The sequence below is a fragment of the Spodoptera frugiperda genome, chromosome 30 (assembly GCF_023101765.2).
Source record: "Spodoptera frugiperda isolate SF20-4 chromosome 30, AGI-APGP_CSIRO_Sfru_2.0, whole genome shotgun sequence".
NCBI lineage: Eukaryota > Metazoa > Arthropoda > Insecta > Lepidoptera > Noctuidae > Spodoptera > Spodoptera frugiperda.
In genome coordinates this window covers 13,551,001-13,572,654 of record NC_064241.1, presented here as the reverse complement: position 1 = coordinate 13,572,654, position 21,654 = coordinate 13,551,001, and the positions used below count along the sequence as shown (strand labels likewise).

Below are 21,654 nucleotides of genomic sequence, written 5' to 3'. Positions count from 1 at the left end.
GAGGGAGAGACCAGAGGAGGCTGCCCACGCCTCAAGCGCCCGCCCACGAGCGTCTGTAGCAGAGTTGCCCCACGTCTCTGACTTCGCGTTCAAGTCCCCCAGTACGGAAACCTTTCGCGGCGCCATCCTGCCGACTACGACCGCAAGTACCCCGAGGAAATCCTCGAAGGCCTGGAGAGGGCGGTTTGGGGAGAAGTAGACCCCCACAAGGGCCAGGTCCCCCCACACGGCGGCCACGTATCCCGATCCTCTCTCTAGAAGCGAGAGGGGAGGGGAGTCTGTGGAAGACCGTGCCGCAATCGCGACTAGGCCATCCCTGTCGCCCAGCCAACGGTCGGGAATCCAGTAGGGCTCGGCAACTACCGCTACGTCCACCAACCAATCTGCCATGGTCTGCACCAGCAGGTCCTGGGCCGCTCTGCAGTGGTTGGTGTTGGCCTGTAGGATGAGATGATTGCGCCCCATTATTCAATCATCTCATCTCCCGCGTTAGCGACCGTGACCTGGGTAGCGGTGGCGGTGGCATTGGCAGCGGCAGGACGCTTTGGCGCCTGCATTTTGCCCTTCTTTGTGGGAGGAGTACACTTCCTCCCAGCCATGAAATGGTTCGCTGGGCGACCACTGGCAGCGCACACAGCGCAGTGCGGCGTGGTGGCGTCACAGGACGCCGCCAAGTGCCCCGACTTGCCGCAACGGTAGCAGGTGTCTGCCCTCTCCGCGCTGGACGGACACATGTATCGGGTACTCAACCGCAATTAAGGAAAGTGTACGAATGCACAGCGCTCGTTAGCCGCCGGTCTGCCACTCCGTTACGGTGGTCAGACACGGCGTTGCCCGGGGATCACTACGTGGAAGTCAGCACTGTGGGGGGATCCCCGACCTAACCTAACCTAACCTAACCTAACCAGTTTGCATCGAGACGCCGAGCTGAGCGGACGTGTAACGCTCCTCGAATATTTGAAAGATTTTACGTATACGTGTGTTCAGTGATAGTTAGCGATGTTTGTATTGTGGATTTGTGATAGTTTTGCTTAGTTATTATTTGTGATAATTAAACTGAGTGATATCTGATAATTTGTTTGGTTATTATTTGTAATTGAAAGTTTCTACGTATACGCGTGTTCAGTGATAGTTAGTGATATTTGTATTGTGGTTTTGTGATAGTTTTGCTTAGTCACTATTTGTGATAATTAAATTGAGTGATATTTCATAATTTATTTGGTTATTATTTGTGTTGTGACAATTCAATTTCAGTGGTATTTGATAATTTGTTTGTTTAGTGCGAGTGAGTGTGTGGAACCCGATACATTGGACAAAGACAAGGTAGGATAAATGTTTATAATCTCGATGCAAACATTTTAACAATTTTGACAAACTTAGGGTCCTGCAGGCTTCCTGACTTTGATCTGGTTTTATGTTTTGTGTTTTCTTGACCGAGCAAATTAAGCTCTATTTTGTAAATTACTGCGATTTATACACCCGGACACCTGACAAGATCCTGAGAATTTTAAACGTTTTAATTTTATTTTTATTTTCATAATTTATTGACCTTTTGTTTTTTGACAATACAATCCCCCGTCTACAGGGATTGCATTTTTATCTTATTGCGACGACGAAGCCCCTGAGCCAGTATGTTTGTGAGTGTCAGGACCCCAACCGCCAAGACGGCGAGGTCCCAGAGTACAGATGGTTCCCCGTCTGGTCCGGGAAGGGTGGACCCCGCCCCGACAAACGTTAGGCGCAGTGTTGGGGAGTGGGAGGCGGGACGTAGTGACCCGCTTCCCACCTCTCAACCTAAAACGGGAAAAGACGGAGCTTCTGGAAAGCCGTCCCCGCGCCGGGTGATTCTGCCCAGACCGGTTCGGACGGTGGTTTCGCCATCGGAAACTAAAATAGTTGGTAAAAAACCGACTACCCCCCGAGACTCAAGCCCACATCATTCAACTGTGGAGTCTGGTGACCGTGTCAAAGACGCGAAGCTATGGCTACAAAGAGCCAAAAGCTGCCTTTCTGACTCTAGAAATATAAGGACTGACCTGAAAAACGGCATTGGCCAGGCAGTAACCAAACTTTACGGACTGGTCTGCGATGCGGAAAAGGCACGAAAGCAGCAGACTGAAACTGCGCCCCAGCCCGCACCGTATCAAGCACCTGAACCGGCGTCGACCACTAACACCGCGGCTATCGACGCATTGGCTGCAAAATGCCACGAGCTGGCTCTCGGTCTGGAAGAACATAAATTACACCTTAGTAAAAACGCTGATGAAATGGCCAGACTGAAGGATACTCTCGAAGCCGACCGGGTCACGCGAGAGCGGGACAGCTACGCGGGCGTGGTGGCGCGCGACCGCGACACAGGAAGTCGCCTGCTGGAACGCGCGACGCTGCATTCCGTGGTTGTCTCGTCCACGGAAGAGACAGAAACAGGTGACGAAATAATGGAGAAAGTCAGAAAGGCAGTCGATGCAAAAGAAGGTTGGGTAAAAGTGGAGAGAGTGAGGAAAGCTAGGGACCGGAAAATTATTATGGGATGCAGCAGCAAGGAAGAGAGGTCAAGGCTGAGGGAAAAACTGCAGACTGTGGGCGCCAATCTCGTCGTCGAGGAGGTGTCCAACAAGGATCCGCTCATACTTATGAGAGATGTCCTCCAGGTTCATAGTGACGCAGAGATCCTCTTGGCCCTCCGAAACCAAAACCGGGAGATCTTCCGTGGCCTCAAGGACGAGGAAGCAAGGATGTCCGTAAAATACCGAAGAAAGGCACGAAATCCACACACCGGACACGTTGTACTCAGCGTCACACCGACTGTCTGGAGAAGGGCAATGGAGGCTGGAAGGCTCCGAGTCGACCTGCAAATAGTACGGGTCGAAGACCAATCCCCTTTGGTGCAGTGTACCCGCTGCCTGAGCTACGGACATAGCAAGAGGTTTTGCAAAGAACCAGCAGACCTCTGTAGCCATTGTGGTGGGCTGCACCACAGCGCGGAATGCCCGGATAAGCAGCTTGGCGAGGGGCCTTCCTGCATCAATTGCATAAGGGCAAAAGCAGGCTCCTGCACCCACAACGCCTTCAGCGCTGATTGCCCTATCCGCCGCAAATGGGACGCGTTAGCTAGGGCTTCCACGGCCTATTGCTAAGGGCTCCTCGGAGAACACTCACCGGTATAAAATAATACAGGCTAATCTCCAGCGAAGCCAACTGGCAACCCACGAACTCCTCCTTGAAGCCAGCAAAGAAAACGCTGCCGTCGCATTACTGCAGGAACCCTACATCGGCGGGACTAAAAGGGTAAAATGTTACCAGGGCGTAAGGGTCTACCAGGCATCTCAAACTGAAGAAGGGACCGTCAAGGCCGCGATCATCGTTTTTGACCAGACACTGGACGTAGTGCAGTACCCGCAACTCACCACACACAATATTGTGGTGGTGGGAATTCATACGAGAGCCTGGAGGATCACGCTGGTCTCATACTACTTCGAGCCCGACTTGCCTTTGGAGCCATACCTGGCGCATATAAAAAGCTTAACACAATATGCTGGTTTGAGAAACCTCATCGTGGGTGGAGATGCCAATGCCAAGAGTACCTGGTGGGGTAGCCCCAATGAAGACAAGAGAGGTGAGCAGTGGAGTAGTACCTTGGACGAGTTGGATTTGCAGATCCTCAACCGGGGTGACTGCCCGACCTTCGATACCATCAGGGGAGGAGTCAGGTACAGCAGCCACGTGGACGTAACGGCCTGCTCCACTGACCTGCTGAACCTAGTCAACGGATGGCACGTGCGGGAGAACCTCACGAATTCCGACCACAACGGCGTGGTGTTTGAGATCAGTCTGAAAAAGTCGACTGGCACCGACATACAAAGAACCACTAGGATTTATAACAGTCGAAAAGCCAAATGGAGCCAGTTTCGTGAGAAGCTGACCCAAATCATGACAGAAAAACAATTAAATGAAGAAAATATTAAAACTTTAAACAACATTGAGGAAATAGATAATGAAATAAATAAATACACAAAAGCCATCACTTCAGTATGTTCGGAAACCATGCCAATAAAGAAGACGACAAAGAGACTCACCATTCCGTGGTGGACTGAGGAGCTCGCCGAGATGAAGAAACGCGTAGCCACCAGCAGACGCAGGATCAGGAACGCAGCGCCGGTGCGGAGAGCGTTGGTCGTCAGCCTGTACCTGGAACAAAAAGAAAATTATATGAAGGCGGTCAAAGATGCACAGACGGAGAGCTGGAAGGAGTTTTGCGGGAAGCAGAGCAGGGAGGGGGTCTGGGAGGGAATCTACCGGGTAATGAGGATGACAGAAAAACGAGAAGAAGATGTGCTCCTGCACAAAGAAGATCAAGTCCTGGATGCGGGGGGCTCGGTGGAACTACTGGCCGAGACTTTTTACCCGGAGGATCGCGAGGACGACGACGACTCAGACCATTGCCGAACTCGACAACTGGCAAAATTAGTAAACGCGTGTGGTGATGGTGAGCAGCATGACCCACCGTTTACCTTAAGCGAGCTCCAGAGGTCGATATCGTCGTTCAACCCGAAGAAAGCACCGGGAGCCGACGGCTTCACCGCAGACATTTGCTCTCGAGCTATAAACTGCAACCCTGGCTACTTCTTGTCACTCATAAATCGCTGCTTGGCCTACCACCACTTCCCGAAAACCTGGAAGGAGGCAACGGTGGTTGTGCTGAGAAAGCCAGGCAAAGACAAATATACCGTACCCAAGTCTTACAGGCCGATTGGGCTCCTGCCTGTCTTGGGAAAAGTATTTGAAAAGATGCTAGTTGCTCGTCTCAAATTCCACCTATTGCCGAGGATTAGTACTCGCCAATACGGATTCATGCCCCAAAGAAGCACTGAGGACTCCCTCTTCACCTTAGTGAAGAATATCCGCGCCAAGCTGCAGAGTAAGAAAATTATCGTTCTTGTGTCGTTGGATATAGAGGGAGCCTTCGACAGCGCATGGTGGCCGGCGATCAAAGTCCGTTTGGCAGAGGAAAAGTGTCCGATCAACTTGAGGCGAGTAATAGATAGCTACCTGAGTGACAGGGAGGTAATAGTCAGGTATGCGGGAGCGGAGAATAGACGCAAAACCTCGAAAGGGTGTGTCCAGGGCTCAATTGGTGGTCCCATCCTGTGGAACCTTCTTCTAGACCCGCTCTTGAAGCAGCTGGAGGCTAGAGGCGATTACTGCCAAGCCTTCGCGGACGATGTGGTGATGCTATTCGACGGTGGCACAGCCTTGGAGATAGAGCAACAGGCCAATGCCGCTCTCGAGCATGTGCGTGCATGGGGTGTCAAAAATAAGCTCAAATTTGCGCCACACAAAACCAGTGCCATGGTCATTACACGCAAGTTAAAGTATGACACTCCTCGCCTGACCATGGGCGGGATCGACATTGGCATGTCGAAGGAAGTAAAGATACTGGGACTGACGATAGACGCAGGCCTCACCTTCAACTCTCACGTTGCCGGCGCATGTAAAAAAGCAATTGCTATTTACAAGCACCTTGCCAGATCTGCACGTGTGAGTTGGGGACTGTACCCAGAGGTCGTGCGTTCGATCTACACCGCCGCCGTCGAACCTATAGTGCTGTACGCCGCGAGTGTATGGGCGCCAGCCGTGAACAAACTGGGGATAAGAAAACAGCTGAACGTGGTACAAAGAGGCTTCGCTCAGAAGCTCTGCAGAGCCCATCGCACGGTCTCCCTGCACTCGGCCCTCTTGCTGGCGGGGATACTCCCCCTCGATCTTCGAGTGCGTGAAGCTGCTTCACTGTACGAAGCAAAGAGGGGGTTGCCCCATTCAGCATTAGGGGATCGGGACATAGAAACAATGACAAGTGCGATGGACTTCCCCCACCCAGCCGAACAGACAACTATAGAGTTCAGTAGCCTGGTAGACGAGGAACAATACAATAACCACGCCTTTAATCACGACGTGAGAATATTCACGGACGGCAGCAAAATCGAGGGCAAAGTCGGCGCGGCGCTATCTTTGTGGGATAGTGCCACCGAAATTAAGTCGAAAAAACTTGTACTGCCGTCCTACTGTACCGTGTACCAGGCGGAACTGTTGGCACTACAGAGAGCAGCCGGGGAGGCGCTCAACAGCGAAAAAACCACGTTCGGCATATTCAGTGACTCGATGGCGGCGCTGCAAACTGTCGCCAACCCCACCTCCCCCCATCCTCTGGCAGTGGAAGCAAGAAATGCTCTCCGCCACTGCGCCTCCCAGAATAAGAGAGTTTCCTTGTTCTGGATAAAAGCCCACGCAGGTTTGGAGGGAAATGAAAGGGCCGACTACCTGGCGAAGGAAGCAGCGCTGCGATCCAAGAGGAGGCCGGATTATGACCGATGCCCCGTCTCATTCGTCAGAGGGAGAATCCGTATGGACACGATCAGCGAGTGGGACGCGAGGTATAAATCCGGTGACACCGCCTCAATCACAAAGTTATTCTTCCCCAGTGCAGCCGCGGCGTATAGCACTGTAAGGAAAATTGAGACCAGCAGCATCACCACCCAGCTGTTCACCGGGCACGGTGGATTCTCCGAATACTTGTATCGTTTCAAGCTTCGGGGGAATCCATCGTGTGTCTGCGACTCCGCCGTGGAGGAGACTGTCCCGCACGTGATATTCGCATGTCCAGTGTACGCGCGTGCCAGACATGAGGTCGAACAGCGCCTGGAAGGAGAAAAGTTTGTCCCACAAGACATTCACAAGCATATTAAGAAGGCCAAGACAAGAAATGTAGTACTTGACTTCTGTAAACATGTAGTCAGTCAAGTAATAGCAAAAAACAAATCATAGCTAAACATGTAACATATATTATGGTAACGTATATTGTAAGTGTATTGTACTTTGTTAAAAAAGATATGTTATAAATAAAAATATATGTAAACACTGACCTTGACCACGTCAGGGGTTTCGGAAACAGCAGGAGGGTTTTTAGCCGGTAAGAGTCCGGCAGTACTCACACCTCTCTACTCGTGGGGAGGTGTGAGTCTCCATGAGGATTTTCCCTCCTGCTGTATAAAAAAAAAAAAAAAAAAAAAAAAAAAAAAAAAAAAACCTGACCTAACCTGACCTAACCTGACCTAACCTGACCTAACCTGACCTAACCTGACCTAACCTGACCTAACCTGACCTAACCTGACCTAACCTGACCTAACCTGACCTAACCTGACCTGACCTAACCTTACCTGACCTGAAATGAATGGGAGCCGTGCAGCAGGTAAAATCGCGCTGGAGTATCAATTGAAATTTATTGAGTTACGTATTTAAAAACGTGATATCTCATGAATGAAAAGACGTAAGAGTAAAATTGATGAACCATTTTTTAGGGTTCCGTAGCCAAATGGCAAAAAACGGAACCCTTATCGATTCGTCATGTCTGTCTGTCCGTCCGTCCGTCCGTTCGTATGTCACAGCCATTTATTTCCGAAACTGTTGGGCCTACATAGTTGAAACTCTGTAGGTTGATGTTTTTCGATAACCGCTATTCGAATTTTGAATAAAAATGATTAAATTTAAAAATTAAAGGGGGGCACTCCATACATGGAACTAATGCAAAAAAAAATTTTTTCAGCTTACATATCCGTGGGTGTCTATGGATAGGTCTTTAAAAAAGACATAGGTCTTTAAAAAGACACAAAAGGTTTCTAAAACCATTTTTCGTCAAAATCAACCGTTTGAAAGTTAGACGCTTCCAAAGAGGAAAAATGCGTGTCCTCCTCCCCCCTCCTCTAACTTTTAAAATAAGAGAGTGAGAAAACTTTGACGTTCAAAAGTGCCTTCCTGGTCTATTTGAAATAAATGATTTTGACTTTTTGACTTTTGACTAAAAAAAATATATGCTGTAAATTTCAATAGAAACTAACAACGAAAATTGTTTTGAACGAGATATCATTATTAGTTTTTAACAAATAAAACATTTTCAAAAACCGCAAATATAACTTTGTCGTTCATACAAACACTATGTAAAACCAAGTTATTTTGTAACTTTTATAATATGTCATCTACTTGCTGTTACGGAACCCTTCATGGGCGAGTCCGACTCGCACTTGGCCGGTTTTTATGTAAGAAATTGTATGATCTACAACTCTGTTGAACATATGTGTACGATAAAACTTACCGTTTTAAAGAAAAATGGAAAAAACCGTAATTTTGACCTTGAATATTTATTTTAGTAAGAGTCGAATCGATGGGAATTTTACTTAAAATGATGTACTTGCCAACGTCTATGCCAATTTTCAGCTCTATGGGAATAATGTTAAGGATATTGATCACGCCGAATAAACATTTTTGTATATGTTAATTTTTCTTCATACTCCCACCCACATCCCACAAGAAAGCGACCCATACCATGATAAACTAGACACATTTTATCCTGACAAATTAATTTCTGTCCGCTGTGGGTTTTTTTCCATAACGATACCTTAATTCGCAAACCAGCCAACTCCACATTTCGTCAACATTTTTTTTTTTGTTTACATCGTATGGAACAAAAGGTATGATAGAGTTTTAAGTGTCTCCTGAAAAATTTGCTCATAAGGAGTTAGCTGGTTTGCCAATTAAGGTATCGATAAGTACTTACTATTTGCCCATTGACCTTTGAATGGATGAGGTGCAGTAGAGAACTCTTTTAATCACAAAAGCCAGAATAAAGATAAGAAACGATCTCCATCTAAGTAATGAATATACGACAAACCTTCCGCTATAGTACCGTACCGTAACCATTATCCCTTCTTTAACCGTCTGTTTTTTTTTTTTTTTTGAGGGTGGAAAATCATCCAATGACTTCTCCCGCCTTGGGCGAGGCGAAAGGGAGTGTCAGACTCTTACTGACTAAAAACCACCCCGTTCCTACTCCTGCCCGTCGAGCCGGAGCCCCGGTAAACCCGCTAGGTAGTCCGCAGCTCCGGATTAGGCATCAGCCCTACTGGGCCCCATCTGTGGTGGTCTGATGGCTCTTTGAGGCGCGTGCAGAACGCGACGCGCCGCACGCACGGGTCTGGTTCTGGTCGGGCGGCGAGCTGCCCTTGCTCACCGTCCGCAGACCCGCACTTACGGTGGCCGGAGATCGTCGCGCGATCCCCGACGCCCGGAGTGTCTCTCGCGACGGCTGGGGCGTGAGGAGGTTCGTTCCCACACGCGCCCCGCCTCCTCCTTAGCTAGCATAACTGCTTCGCAGAAGGAGGAGACGGCATCCCAGTCCCCCTCGCTCCGCACCATGGCTTGTATCAGTGCCGGACGCGAGAGGGCGCCGTCGCCGACCACATCCCTGAGGACACGGCGGTGCTCAGCCCACGCAGGGCAGACCGCAAGCGTATGTTCCACCGTGTCCTCCGGGCGGTCTTCGCAGTGATGACACCCGGGCGTTTCCTCCCGCCCAATCAGAAACAGGAACCTACCAAAGCTTCCATGTCCGGTAAGCACCTGCGTCAGGCGGTAGGTGAGGACGCCGTGGCGCCTCTCTAGCCACTCCTCAAAGAGGGGACTTACCGCTGCAATGACAGCGAGCCCAGCCCTTGGTTGCGACAGTCGCTGCTGCCATTCCGCCATGAGATCGCGCCGGAGCTCATCCCGCCACGCATTAATCTGGCGCGGCAGTGGAGTTTCGCCCCGGCGACGCGCGTCGGCGCGCAAACTAAAGACGCGCGCGAGCACCTTCGCCTCCAAATCCCACGGCGGGAGTCCGGTAAGGAGGTTAGCCGCCTCTCCGGAGATCGTGCGATATCCGCGGATCACTCGAATGGCCATGACCCTCTGGGACGTGAGCAGCGCCCGAGCTGGCCGCCGCATCAGGTTCGGCGCCCACACAGGGGCTCCGTAGAGGGCCATGGACCGCACGATCAGGTTAACCGTCTGTACGGTGGTCACAATGGTATTCTGAATATAATTAATTTAAAAACTATGCAAGAAATATTTTGTCTCCCATTCAAACATTCATTCATTCATTCATGCATTCGTTCATCGTGTTATGTGTTAATCAAATATGCCTCTTTTGAACGCTATCTAGTTTGAAATGTTGCAACTGGGTACGGGTTCCATACAGAATTACCCATTGTTCTTTTGAATTACTAATAAATCGTTAGATAAGTGCTTTGTTTGCTACTTTTTAGCCTCCATTAAAATTTCAAAAAAATTAAATCATATAAATAGAATCAACAGAGTAAATAGTGACATTAAGGGCTGGGGATCGAAATAAAATAACGGATGCAATTATGACGAACGTTCTTATAATTATTTTACAAGTAGAGGAACAGTAAATACAAGACGAGTGGAGAGCGCGGAGTGGCGGGGGCAGATCACGGTTTCCACAGCTTGAGCAGGCCGTCCTCGCCGTACGTGGCCAGCAGGTTCTGGTGCGGGTGGTGCGTCAGCCCGATCACGGCCTTGTCGTGGATCTGCAAGCAGAGCGCGGTGAGCGGCGCGTGACGTCACGGGGCGGGCCGGGGTGACGTCACGCGGCGCGGCCTACTCACGTTGATGGTGCGCTCCAGCTTGCCGGTGGCGGTGCAGAAGGCGTAGAGCACGAGGTCCTCGCCGGCGCAGTACACGAGGCGGCCGCGCGCGCTCAGCGCGGCGCTGACCAGCGCGCCGCCCTCCTGCTCGCGCCGCCCGCTGGAGAACGAGCGCACGATCTGGCCCTGCATGTTCATGATGACCACGGTGTTGGTGCGGTTGCACACCACGAAGTGGTCGGGGTTCTTGGGCGTGAGCAGCAGCGAGTTGACGGGCGGCTCCCCGCTGCCCAGCGGCTTCAGCGTGGCCGTGCACTCGCCCGTGCGCACCGACCACACCTTCACGCTGCCGTCGGACGAGCCGCTGAGCACGCCGTGCCCGTCCGGCGTGAACACCGCCTCGTTCACGAACGACGCGTGCCCGCGGAACTCCTTCAGCACCTTGCCGGACTTGAGGCCGTGGATCCTGCGCACCGAGAGCATGGCGTGAGCAGCGATGGCCGCGGAGGGCGGCGGACGGGAGGGCGCGGCACTCACCTGATGGTGCGGTCGAAGGAGGCGGACAGTATCTGCGTATTGTCCCGCGTGAACTGAAGGCAAGTGACGCCCTTGGCGTGCGCACGCTCCAACTTGCGCAGCACCTGTCCGCTGGACACCTTCCACACCTGCGAGTGGCGAGTTCGTTAGTTAGTAGTGTACGAGTGCTGCGAGTGCTACGGGTAGTACTGTACAAGTAGACGGCGGCGCTCACCTTGATCTTGCCGTCGTTGGAGCCGGCGGCCAGCGTGTCGCTGTCGCGGCCGAAGGCGAGGCTGAGCACGGCCTCCTCCATGCTCATGTACTCCTCGTGCGCCTGGTAGCGCAGGTCCTTACGGATCTTGCCGGTGGTGAAGTTCCACACCTCCACGAGGCCGTCGACCGAGCCGGTCACTAAGTACTGGCCGTCGGGTGAGAACCTACTCGGAACAAATGGAAAGTATAAGCCGCATATTTCAGAGAGTAGCCAAGAAGTCCTCCCAACATTTGTGTGGGTTGGAGGAAAGATTACGAACAATGATGCACGATTATTTGCAGGTCACAAATAATGTACCTTACCAAAGCATGCCTTTACAATCCCTGCCGCAGCTAATGAAAACAAATGAACATTTTGTAAGTTTCGCCTCGTTAGGTAGAGCCGCGTCGGCACACTGCGGTGTATCAGACAAACAGAAGGGTTACCTAGCGCACTCGACGTGCGACTTCTGGCCGAACTTGATGATCTTGGACAGCTGCGTGGGGCACTGGTCGTCCTCCTCGTCGCGGATGGCGGCCTTGCCGCGGAACAGGTCGATGGTGGTGCCGGGCGGCAGCAGGCCCTGGTGCTGCTGCCACTTGAGCGCCTGCCCCAGCAGCGCCAGCAGGCGCGAGCTCGGCACCACCGACACCTCGCCCGCCAGCGCGGCCGCGATGGCGGCGCGGCGCCGCTCCTTGCCGCCGCCGCTGCCGTATGCCTCGCGCGGGTCGAAGTACGAGCGCGCCAGCAGGTTCTCGAGGTGGATGTAGCGGTCCGTCTCCTGCTGCTTCATGAGCAGACAGGGGTGCGTCTGGCGCAGCAGCGAGCGCGCCGCGCCCAGCTCGCGCAGCTCGATGAGCTCCAGCACCACCTGCTCGTACAGCTCCATCAGCTTCTTGTCGGGCAGCTTCAGCGACGCCGTGGCCTTCAGCACCGTGTCCCAGTGACCATTGTTGATGTCGGCGCAGAAGCCGTCCACACTGTCCACTGTATTCAGGGACACTCCGGTCTCCTCCTGCACAAAAGATCTGCTATAAGATGCGCTGTGGCAAGTTACTCATGTTTTTTATGGTATATTCTGATAAACAAGTAGATGGATCAACTGAAGGTAAACAATCGCCGCCACCCAAAGACAATTGAAACACCGGAGACTTTACAAGTGCGTTGCTGGCCTTTTGGGGGTTAGGAATTTAATGGTTGTGGGGGACTCGGGGTTTAGTACGATTAATTATTATTAGGAAGGGGAGTAATTGGGCCTCTGGTATTGTTACTCACACAACAAAACACAATGCAAGTGTGGTTCACATTAGTGGCAGGAGTATGTGCAGCAGTACCATACTCACACAGAGATAATCATATAATTGTTACTCACACAGAGACAATCATATAATTGTTATTCATGAATTATTATTGCACAATGGATACAGTGCTGATACATCTACCCACATGGTCTAAGTGAAATTGTATCATCGAAAATTCCTATTTTAGGACTTGCTCTCATCCCACAAATGTATTATGCTATATACTTTCAAATACAATCTGGTCTTAAGCAAATTATGTATACATCAGCATTCTACCAGTGAATTGATGGGCAGTGTGCTAGTGCAGAGATACATACAATGATTGAAGCTCAGAAACAAGAAGTTAGGAGAGATATCTCCTAATCTATATCATAGGTATATGTATACTACAGTCAACACAATCTAAGAGGTCAACTCTGACATTTGCCAGTCTGTAGCGCTATAACTTGTTATGAAAGTCCTGGAATGCCAATGTAAAAAATAAAAGATATAATTCATTACTCACACATTTTCATAAAGAATATAATATATAAGCATCAAATTCATCTTTTTGTCATAGAAATGCATTTAGATTGATAATTATTCGAAGAATATATTATAATATGCATATGCTCAGAGGCCTCTATTAAAATTTCAAACCTTCAGGTTGACTACCATAGTGACGATGCGTATCTAAAACATAGTTGGTAATAATAATCTCTGGTAGCTATATAATACGTCGTGTTTGGTATCGTACCTGCAGCGTTTGAAGTGTTTTAGTAAGGTTAGATTCCTTCAAGTATTGCTGAATAAGCCGGATTACACTGAAAATAAAATAAAACAACATTAATTTCACGGATGAACGATACTCACAGTATTTTACTACACAAATTAATTTATACTCACTCGGCAGACTCGATTTCAATAGACATTATTTATGAAATTTGCGTAAACAATATTGTTCCAAAGTTCCAAATGACTATTCCTATCATTTATTTATTAATACACAGTTTTGAAAATTAACAAAACTAATTTGGTATCAACAATGAATCAAGTTCTATTAAATCAAATAAAGTAAGTTATAGTAATCGAAGAGCTCATTAAACGAAAATAAATAAACAGCGAATAAGTTCAGTTTCGAGGATCGTAACTCCTTCTCCTACTGTCAGTGTCAGTGTCAGGTCGGTACTGTCACTGTCAAACCATAGACTCTCCGCTAATACGTTTTTAATGTCTGTGATAAAATAATTTAGTAACACTCCCAAAATTGTTTTCCTTTTTTCTTCAAATTTAAAACCCTTTTGTTTCGGATTAATGTCGGTCACGGATCACACTAATTTTCACTATAAGCACACGTAATAATAATGAAAGCTGGTATTTTTTTTTTTCGCCTATTTTATGCAATACATTTGAGAGAGAAATATTAAGCTATGAAGCGTCTACTACGTAGATATGTTTAACTTTAACTATTTGTAACATTACCTAGAACTTAATGGGAGTAAGTCGATTAATTCTAGCCTATTTATATGGACTTGGAGAGGGCTTTTCAGGGCCTTCGAAATATCGAGCTTCTTCGAAAGATCAAAAATAATTTGTGCAAAAGTCACAACAGCATTTGTACTAAATAAAATAAGTCATTTGTACAACATTACATTACAAAAGGCATACTCTTAGGCTGGTTTTATAGCTACGCATTTCGACAGAGCGGCTGAAGCGCGCGCGTTCGGTTTTGTTCGGGGCAGTAGTTACGTTTTATGCTAACGCGCTTGAACAGCAGCGAAACGCACGGTACTAATCTTGTTTTACAGCAAAACGCGCGCTGCTCAACGGCGCGTCTAACAGCGTAGCTTTAAAAGCAACCTTATACTTATAAAATACAATATAATTTTCATGTCGGTTGCAGTAACAGTCCAGTTAAGTACAAGAAAAAGAGATACTAAAAATATTAATCTTTATTTATTTATTTTACATAATTAGGAACATCCGTCACTGTAACCTGCAGTATCAGATCATCAGCTTCACTGGGTTTCCGTCTGCTCGTTTGGCTACACCTTAAGTCGGCGAAAAGAGCCGACTAGTCGGTTTCTTACTCAGTGTATTTCTTAGAATTTATAAAATAATTAATATTAGTTGCCAAACAGCTAATACTCGATATATAGTTACATGTCACATATGCTGTATTTTCATCATTCGCAGCGATGCTCTGGATAAATTAAAAACAAAGCCGCATTGTCGTACTGTGTAGTGTTCCGTTCCGTACTGTAAAACAGACAGGTGGTAAACAGAATGCAAGAGAAATCCACAAATGACTATGATCGGTTAGACCGTTAGTCGCATTTTTACAACTGATTAATCAGCAATCCTTAATCTCTATGCAGCATCTCACGGAGATGGAGCTCGATATATGGAGATGGAGAATTGTACTCGAGCTTCGACACGTTTAGGCTCGGTCCGAGCACGCGTCCGTCAGCGGCGCGCGGGCGGCGTCGGCGGCGGCAGGTCGGGCGGCGTCAGGCGCGCGTCCGCCACGTACGCGTGCGCCAGTGCCGCGCGCGCCGGCACGCGCTCGGCCGGCTCGTAGCGCAGCATGGCCTCGAACAGCGCCGCCGCCGCCGCGTCGCGCCGCAGCGGCTCGGGCAGCAGCGCGCGCGCGGGCCGCGCCGGCCAGCGCGGGAAGGCGGCGCGGTACTCGGGCAGGCGGCGCGCGCCCGCCCACACGCGCTGCCCCGGCGTGCCCAGCGCGCGGAACACGCGGAACAACTGGTCGATTTCGCTGTCGCCCGGGAACAGCGTGCGCCCGCTCGCCTGCGGCAGAATTACACGATTAACGAAATAAATAATATTAGAACTTACAGCGACGTAATGTAAAACTAACCATCTCAGCGAAGATGCAGGCGAGGCTCCAGACGTCGACGGCGGTGGAGTAGAACTTTGCGCCGAGCAGTATCTCGGGCGCGCGGTACCACAGCGTGACGACTTCGTGCGTGTAGGCGCGCACGGGAATGCCGAAGGCGCGCGCCAGGCCGAAGTCGGCGAGCTTGATGTGTCCGTCGGCGTCCACCAGCAAGTTCTGCGGCTTCAGGTCGCGGTGGAGCACGCGCGCCGCGTGACAGTACGCCACGCCCTCTAGCAGCTGTCGCAGGTAGCTCTGCAAACACACGCCTACACTCACACACTCATACGTAGCTACACATCGCTCGCGCTGGCTGCTCACTCACCTTTACGAGATCTAGGCGGAGTGGTCCCTTAGTGATATCCATGAGTCTCTTTAAATCCATGTGCAGAAATTCAAAGACCAGAAACAGTTTGCTGTCGGCCAGTAGTACGTCGAGCAGGCGCACGACGGCGGGGTGTCGCAGCTCGCGCAGCACCGAGATCTCCCGCAGCGCCGTCGACGGCACCCCTTCCGGCTCACTGCAACATGCACAACCAATTTTTTATAAAAAAAAAATTAAAAATAAAATTTCCAGTCAGACACCCTTTGGTCATTACATTTGCAACCACTAAGACTGACAGGACATGATAATGCTCAATCTTTTCTTGTTCAGTTGGAGTAACATGTCGTAACGAGTGCAGCTGTAGTTGTGATGTTGTTGTTGTTCTTCCGAGCCATCATCTGTGCTTGTCTGTGGAAACATCTGTTTGTTGTAAGACAACAGTGTTTTAAAAGCAGTTAACGGCATTTAGTATTGCACAATATTCTTTGTTCTTGTTGTTGCCTGACATCCCACTGAGATGGAAGTATTTAAAGATTGTGTGTAGAAGATAATAATTATGTTTGTTGATGCACCGGCTACACAGGAGAAAAAGTAATTGAAATATATTTTCATTAATTATACATTATCTTACTCATGCATATAAATCCATCTTTTGAGTAAATACCTAAGCAATTACTGAAAATAAAATGATTACAGAATATTGGTTCCATCACTCCGGACACAAAATGTACAGACATCATCCACAGCCAGATGTTTCTTATTGGTTCCCGCAACAAGTAGGCACATGGTGCCTTATTACATCTTTAGTCATACCGACCATGGTTACTATTGTAGCACACCTATGGCGTCTATCTCTCTACAATTATAAATAAATAAGTTGGCTAACCAAGTCCAAGCTTCCATCACTGCTACTTCTATATGTTCAAACATGGAGCAGTCCGCCGGTCCAATACATAAATCAATAAAAATTAATATCTTACTAACTTTATTTCGCTATTTTACTAATATTATAAATGTGAAAGTTTGTACGTTTGTTACTCAACCACGTCAAAACGGTGGAAGGAGTCGGTTTTATGGGACAGGGATAAGGGGAGATTTTAGTCTGGAATAACACATAGGCTACTTTTCTATTTTGGGGACGCGGCCGAAACAATAAGATGGTTTGGTAATACTGCGTAACAACTATACAGGCAGCAAGTTACGCCGGAGGACTTCACTTCATTATAGAATCGCGTCCTGCCTACGCAGGATCTTTGAGATACCGACACCAAATGAGTACTTATCATTAACTGCACTAACAAATGATAAAGCAACATGATTGTCTTACAAATACAAAGTTATCACTGACGATGACACTTGTTTATTATGGCGCCAAAACTTACTTCTCTAGTTTTATTTTCTTTAGTGCAATTTCATTTCCAGTTAATCTATCCTTGGCTTTGTAAACGACACCGTAAGTACCCTCACCAATTTTTTCAACTCTTGAAAAATTTTCCATTTAGAAATCATATATTAAGAAATTTTAAAAGAACAGATTAACCAGTTAATCGTGGTCTTAAAACACTGTCATTTTGACAATCTATTATCAAAGCAAAGATATTACTGACAGTGACAACATTATAATTTTATTATGAGAAATCTGTCATGCCTTATACCACGACAACAAGCATTTTAAGAAAGAAAAAAATAAGAACCATAAATTGAAGAATAAAAGCCTACAGTCTATTAATTCATGATAAGAATGTTTAAGTACATACGTTACAAGTCATTAACTTTGATCGATTTTATTTTATTATATTATGAGTTTGTAAGTGATGTATATTACAAAAAGCTGGACACAGGAGAATGCCCAAAAAACCCAGCTTCGATTAAAGTCAATAAAACTCAAATTACCATAGAACACAGCAATCGCCGTAAAAATGGCAACATTTCGTATAGGCAACTAACGATTTTCAACCGTAGCTCGATCATAATCGAACATCGAAAATCGGAACGTCTGTTGCGATGTCGGGATAGTTACTGTACTGCGTTGGACCCAATTTGGTCGGGTCCAACCAAATAGGAACGTGTTCTAAGGGCTTATGTCTATAGAATTATATCACACCAATATCACACTAATTTTGACGTGATTTTGACGTTTAACGCCGTCAATGGTATTCCTTGTTCGTGAAACTAAAATTGATTTCTTTTATGCCTTTGATTTTGAATTTTATTAAAATATAATTAAAATGAATGAAGAATGAAACTTTAATTCAATAATAACTGTGGTGTTAATTCTAAAGACTCTAGTAAATATTACTTGTCTTGTAGCTATACCGTAGGACTTGGGAGTAGGTTATGGCTAAAGTACTTACGGCTCTTACAAGAAGTATTGGCCGTCCTTATTACGTAACAGTAAGTTTACGTTGCCTAAAAACCTCTTCAGTAAACATGGATAAGGCTCTAGAAAATTTAAAAACGAATCCTTACTATGAGAAGTATGCTGCGCGTATCGCAGATTTACAAAAAACTTCGCCTGAAGAGTTTATGCAAAGGGTTGAACTTCAACAACAATCTAAAGAAGAAGAGAAGAAGAAAAAGTTTGCTTCTGTCGATACGAGGTGGGGACCGTTCGGATGTAGCGGCTTGGTGATGCGCTATAAGCTACTGTTAGCTTGTGCTTGGAACTTTATACTTAAATTGACTTTTATAATTTTTCAGACAATTTTCTTCTGTGCTGAATCCTAAACAAGCATTGAAAGAAGTTTCTGACTCAAATGAAAAAAAACTCAGTGATATATTTAAGGTAGAACTTGTCAAAGATAAAGATGCCAAAGAGATCCAAGAGATTTGGGAAGAATACCACAAGAGCAAAGAAGTAATATCAGCAACCATTCCAAAAGATATATACAGTAGCCTGCAACAACAAATGCAACAGTGCCCCACTTTCCTCTTCCCTCTGCCAAGGTCTCAGGGTTACGAATTCATTATGTGCCAGAACCATGGGCATACAGTACACTTCACACCTTTGCTTGCTTACCAGGTTTGTAGCAATAATTAAAATGATTACTTGTTTGGATGGACACTTATGCACCTACGCTTCTTTTTATTCCATATCCATTAGTATGATCCTGTAGTATATGGTGAAATGGACAAAATTGCTGATGACCTTTACATATTATATAATTTTTTTTTTCTTCAGGTACATAAAGAGAATGCCCCCGAGTGCCTCACTATAGTGCACTACACAGAGCTTGCTGACAAAGGACTTATACTCATGCGTGGTGAATTTGATAAGGTCTCATTTCATTTAAATTAACTCACACTAGTTTATGTATTCATATTCTTATGTATTCAAATATCCTTTGTATTCACAACAATATCTGTCATTGGTGTTGCATTTTTGTAATGTTAATTGATGTTTATAGTTATAGATCAGAGAGTGAATATGTGAATTATTGAAACTTTTCTTTTTTTCCAGAATGTGTTAGATGGTCAAGAGGCTCAATGTCTAGCAAATCAGTTTCAAATGTATTATAGTGGGAAAGATGCTACTAAGTTACAGCTACTCAACACTTTCACCAAGAATCCAGACACATTCAAGCATATGGATCTGATTGCACAGTTAGAAAATATCGGCTTATAATAACCTGATAAATAAAATACACTTGTTTTGTTTAAGATACTGATTGTTTCAGTTCATTTTCTTTCAACTATGGAAAATATATTATGTATTATAATTTGATTGTCTCATTGTAAGTATTTATTAAGGCTAAGGCTATTTACAGTGCCACATGCCTAGAATGGGATTTGTATGGAGACTATAGATGTAATGAATCCAGAAGAGACATGACATGACATGAGACATTCGTGAATGGGAATATCGGCCGATGATATTCGCAAATGCGAATATCTTGACTTGAAACTGAAGAATTAGGACCTATTTATTATTTTAACAGCTTAATGCGCGACTTTCAGCACACATTAGTAATTGTTTGCAACAACATCTAGTCTGGTCGAAGTAGACATCGAAACAGTAGTCAAATCGGGTGACACGTACCGTGGTCCCGCCGATAAAATTATGGTAAATGCGAAAATGGTAGGTATAGTAAAACAAAATACTGTCCAAAGCAATATTCAAGAAATATACTTTGATTCAAAGATATGATTACCTACTTACTCAAAATACAAAAATTAAATTTTGAACCTGTGATCCAAATAACTATCGACGTTCACATGGGATCTACGTAGACTTTTGACACTTTGTTCTTAATGGTAAACTCCAAAAATAAGTCGCAATTGTACGCGCCGACGAAGTCGCAGGCAAAACAGGCTGGTATTGAAGTATTTTATTAGTGTTCAGTCGTGGCGCGTAATTTGAACAAGGTTCTTACATCTTTTTTGACTAACAGAACTTACCTATATCACTTCAATCTGTGAGGATAATAAGAATAATTTGGGCTGTTGTTAACAATAACGCTCAACGGCGAGTCTAGAGAAGCGGCGTGATGTGAGGTTGTTGGTGACAATGAGAACACAACGGGCGAGGGAGGGAATCTTCCACTTTCATCGCGGGTTCTCGTCGATCTTGACGATTGATTAAACAAGCTCCGTTGTTGTACATGACTTAGTCTGATATATTCCATGGGGTTGTGAACAATTACCTTTGTAGGGGTATAATACTTCGTAGTGGATTTTATGCATTTCGACAAATCCTCTTCACTTTCCTTGTAACAGCATTCCCTAATAAAAAGTTGTTTTAGGCACACCTTAGTATTTTTTATAACGTCTCCTTCCATAGTTTTCACAGTTTCTTTCAAGTATTTAGGAATTTCAGAAATGAATTCTTTATATAAATTGTAACCAAAATTGTCGTAGAATCTACGGCTAGATGTTGACGTAGGTGTTGATCCAGAGTGTTCTCCTGTGCTGCTCGACGATTTATTACATATATCGTCAGAATCAATTAAAGAGTAAACATTTAAAGTATCATTCAGTTTGTTTTCTTGGCTCCACATATTGATAACGTAAGAATCTTCATAATTCTTTGACCCCATGGAAGATGTTAATGGCATCGAATTTTCCATCTTGTAACGTTCAATGTGATCATTGGTGTTTTTTAAAGATTTACCAAAACTGGACAACCTGACAACGGTTGAATTCAACGTATTTAAAACTTTACTACCATTTATTAATTCATCTAACTTCAAATCAGGTTTTTGTTTTAGATCGGTCAACACAGGTCTTGTAATAGTTTCCGACCTAACTGTTTTTGGAAACATTCTAAGAGATAACCGTTCATTTGTTATAATGAATTTGTTGTAATTCGGTATAAAATTAGAAAGATAGTCGTTCTCGCTTTGAAAAAAAGTGTGTCCTGTACGCCGAGATCTCTTTCGAATTTCGTTTAAGCATTTACGTGTTTTCCATTTTTTACGTTTTGTATTCGCTATCGGTTCCATTTTTGTTATTTTGTTCTTAACATTAATATTATATTCAATCAATTAAGTGGTAAGTACAGTTCAAGAAATCGAAAGCCAGTTGTAATAGGACTAGCTCTAATCAACTGAGGATTGCTTTTCTAAAAGGCTTTTGCCCTTACACAGATAACAAATAAATTTACTCAAATATCTCCCATTATCAAAGAGCCAAAGGATATTGAAAAAAGGTATGAGTATGAGACAATCTGTTATTCTGCTATTTTGTGAATCCATTGTGAATCTGTCTTTGAAAGTATGAACTCTGAACCTCATTTCTTAAAAGCATTGCATAGACTATTGGCTTGATTGATAGGTTTTTTTAAGGAGGGGAAATCTTCTTATGACTTACTGCTTTGCAGAAGGAGGAGACTGCATCCCAGTCCCCTTCGTTCTTTCGAGCCTGACGTGAGAGGTTGCTATCGCCGATCATATCCTCTAGGGCACGGC

At 46.0% G+C, this 21,654-nt stretch overlaps 3 protein-coding genes across 5 annotated transcripts; 1 reads left to right on the top strand and 2 right to left on the bottom strand.

The window, feature by feature from the left end:
* Positions 1–10,231: 10,231 nt before the first annotated feature.
* LOC118270110 (WD40 repeat-containing protein SMU1) lies at positions 10,232–13,708 on the bottom strand. The gene is made up of 7 exons (XM_035585557.2): positions 13,437–13,708; positions 13,288–13,354; positions 11,697–12,265; positions 11,230–11,434; positions 11,016–11,143; positions 10,500–10,944; positions 10,232–10,421 (listed from the first exon to the last, which is right to left on the bottom strand). The coding sequence occupies exons 1-7, from the start codon at positions 13,460–13,462 to the stop codon at positions 10,323–10,325; spliced, it is 1,539 nt and encodes a 512-aa protein (XP_035441450.1). The 5' UTR covers positions 13,463–13,708; the 3' UTR covers positions 10,232–10,322.
* A 759-nt stretch (positions 13,709–14,467) lies between these two features.
* Positions 14,468–21,455, bottom strand: LOC118270113 (cyclin-dependent kinase 2). Of its 3 annotated transcripts, none has more exons than XM_035585562.2 (4): positions 17,131–17,347; positions 15,749–15,944; positions 15,406–15,678; positions 14,468–15,335 (listed from the first exon to the last, which is right to left on the bottom strand). In XM_035585562.2, the coding sequence occupies exons 1-4, from the start codon at positions 17,244–17,246 to the stop codon at positions 14,997–14,999; spliced, it is 924 nt and encodes a 307-aa protein (XP_035441455.1). In that variant the 5' UTR covers positions 17,247–17,347; the 3' UTR covers positions 14,468–14,996. The 3 variants fall into 3 exon arrangements, 2 of the variants coding, with proteins under 2 accessions (XP_035441455.1, XP_035441456.2); XM_035585563.2 differs by lacking the exon at positions 17,131–17,347 and adding an exon at positions 16,635–17,076; XR_004783178.2 differs by lacking the exons at positions 14,468–15,335; positions 15,406–15,678; positions 17,131–17,347 and adding an exon at positions 19,908–21,455 and having other exon boundaries at positions 15,810–15,944.
* On the top strand, positions 17,862–19,412 carry LOC118270114 (ATP synthase mitochondrial F1 complex assembly factor 1). Its single transcript, XM_035585564.2, has 4 exons — positions 17,862–18,348; positions 18,449–18,770; positions 18,930–19,025; positions 19,209–19,412. Exons 1-4 carry the CDS (start codon positions 18,086–18,088, stop codon positions 19,371–19,373), a joined length of 846 nt encoding a protein of 281 aa, XP_035441457.1. The 5' UTR covers positions 17,862–18,085; the 3' UTR covers positions 19,374–19,412.
* Positions 21,456–21,654: the final 199 nt, after the last annotated feature.

Bases quoted from the DNA above. Each gene is read 5' to 3' on its own strand.
- LOC118270110 (XM_035585557.2), bottom strand. From the start codon at position 13,462: ATGTCTATTGAAATCGAGTCTGCCGA. The intron at 11,144-11,229 runs GTGAGCGCCGCC...CGCCACTCGCAG, and splicing joins CCAACGACGGCAAGATCAAG to GTGTGGAAGGTGTCCAGCGG. The intron at 10,422-10,499 runs GTGAGTAGGCCG...CTCTGCTTGCAG, and splicing joins AGCTGGAGCGCACCATCAAC to ATCCACGACAAGGCCGTGAT.
- LOC118270113 (XM_035585562.2), bottom strand. From the start codon at position 17,246: ATGGAAAATTTTTCAAGAGTTGAAAAAATTGGTGAGGGTACTTACGGT. The intron at 15,945-17,130 runs GTAAGTTTTGGC...TGCATGTTGCAG, and splicing joins AAGAAAATAAAACTAGAGAA to TGAGCCGGAAGGGGTGCCGT. The intron at 15,679-15,748 runs GTGAGTGAGCAG...GTGTGTTTGCAG, and splicing joins TCCGCCTAGATCTCGTAAAG to AGCTACCTGCGACAGCTGCT.
- LOC118270114 (XM_035585564.2), top strand. From the start codon at position 18,086: ATGGCTAAAGTACTTACGGCTCTTACAAGAAGTATTGGCCGTCCTTAT. The intron at 18,349-18,448 runs GTGGGGACCGTT...ATAATTTTTCAG, and splicing joins TTTGCTTCTGTCGATACGAG to ACAATTTTCTTCTGTGCTGA. The intron at 18,771-18,929 runs GTTTGTAGCAAT...TTTTTTCTTCAG, and splicing joins CACCTTTGCTTGCTTACCAG to GTACATAAAGAGAATGCCCC.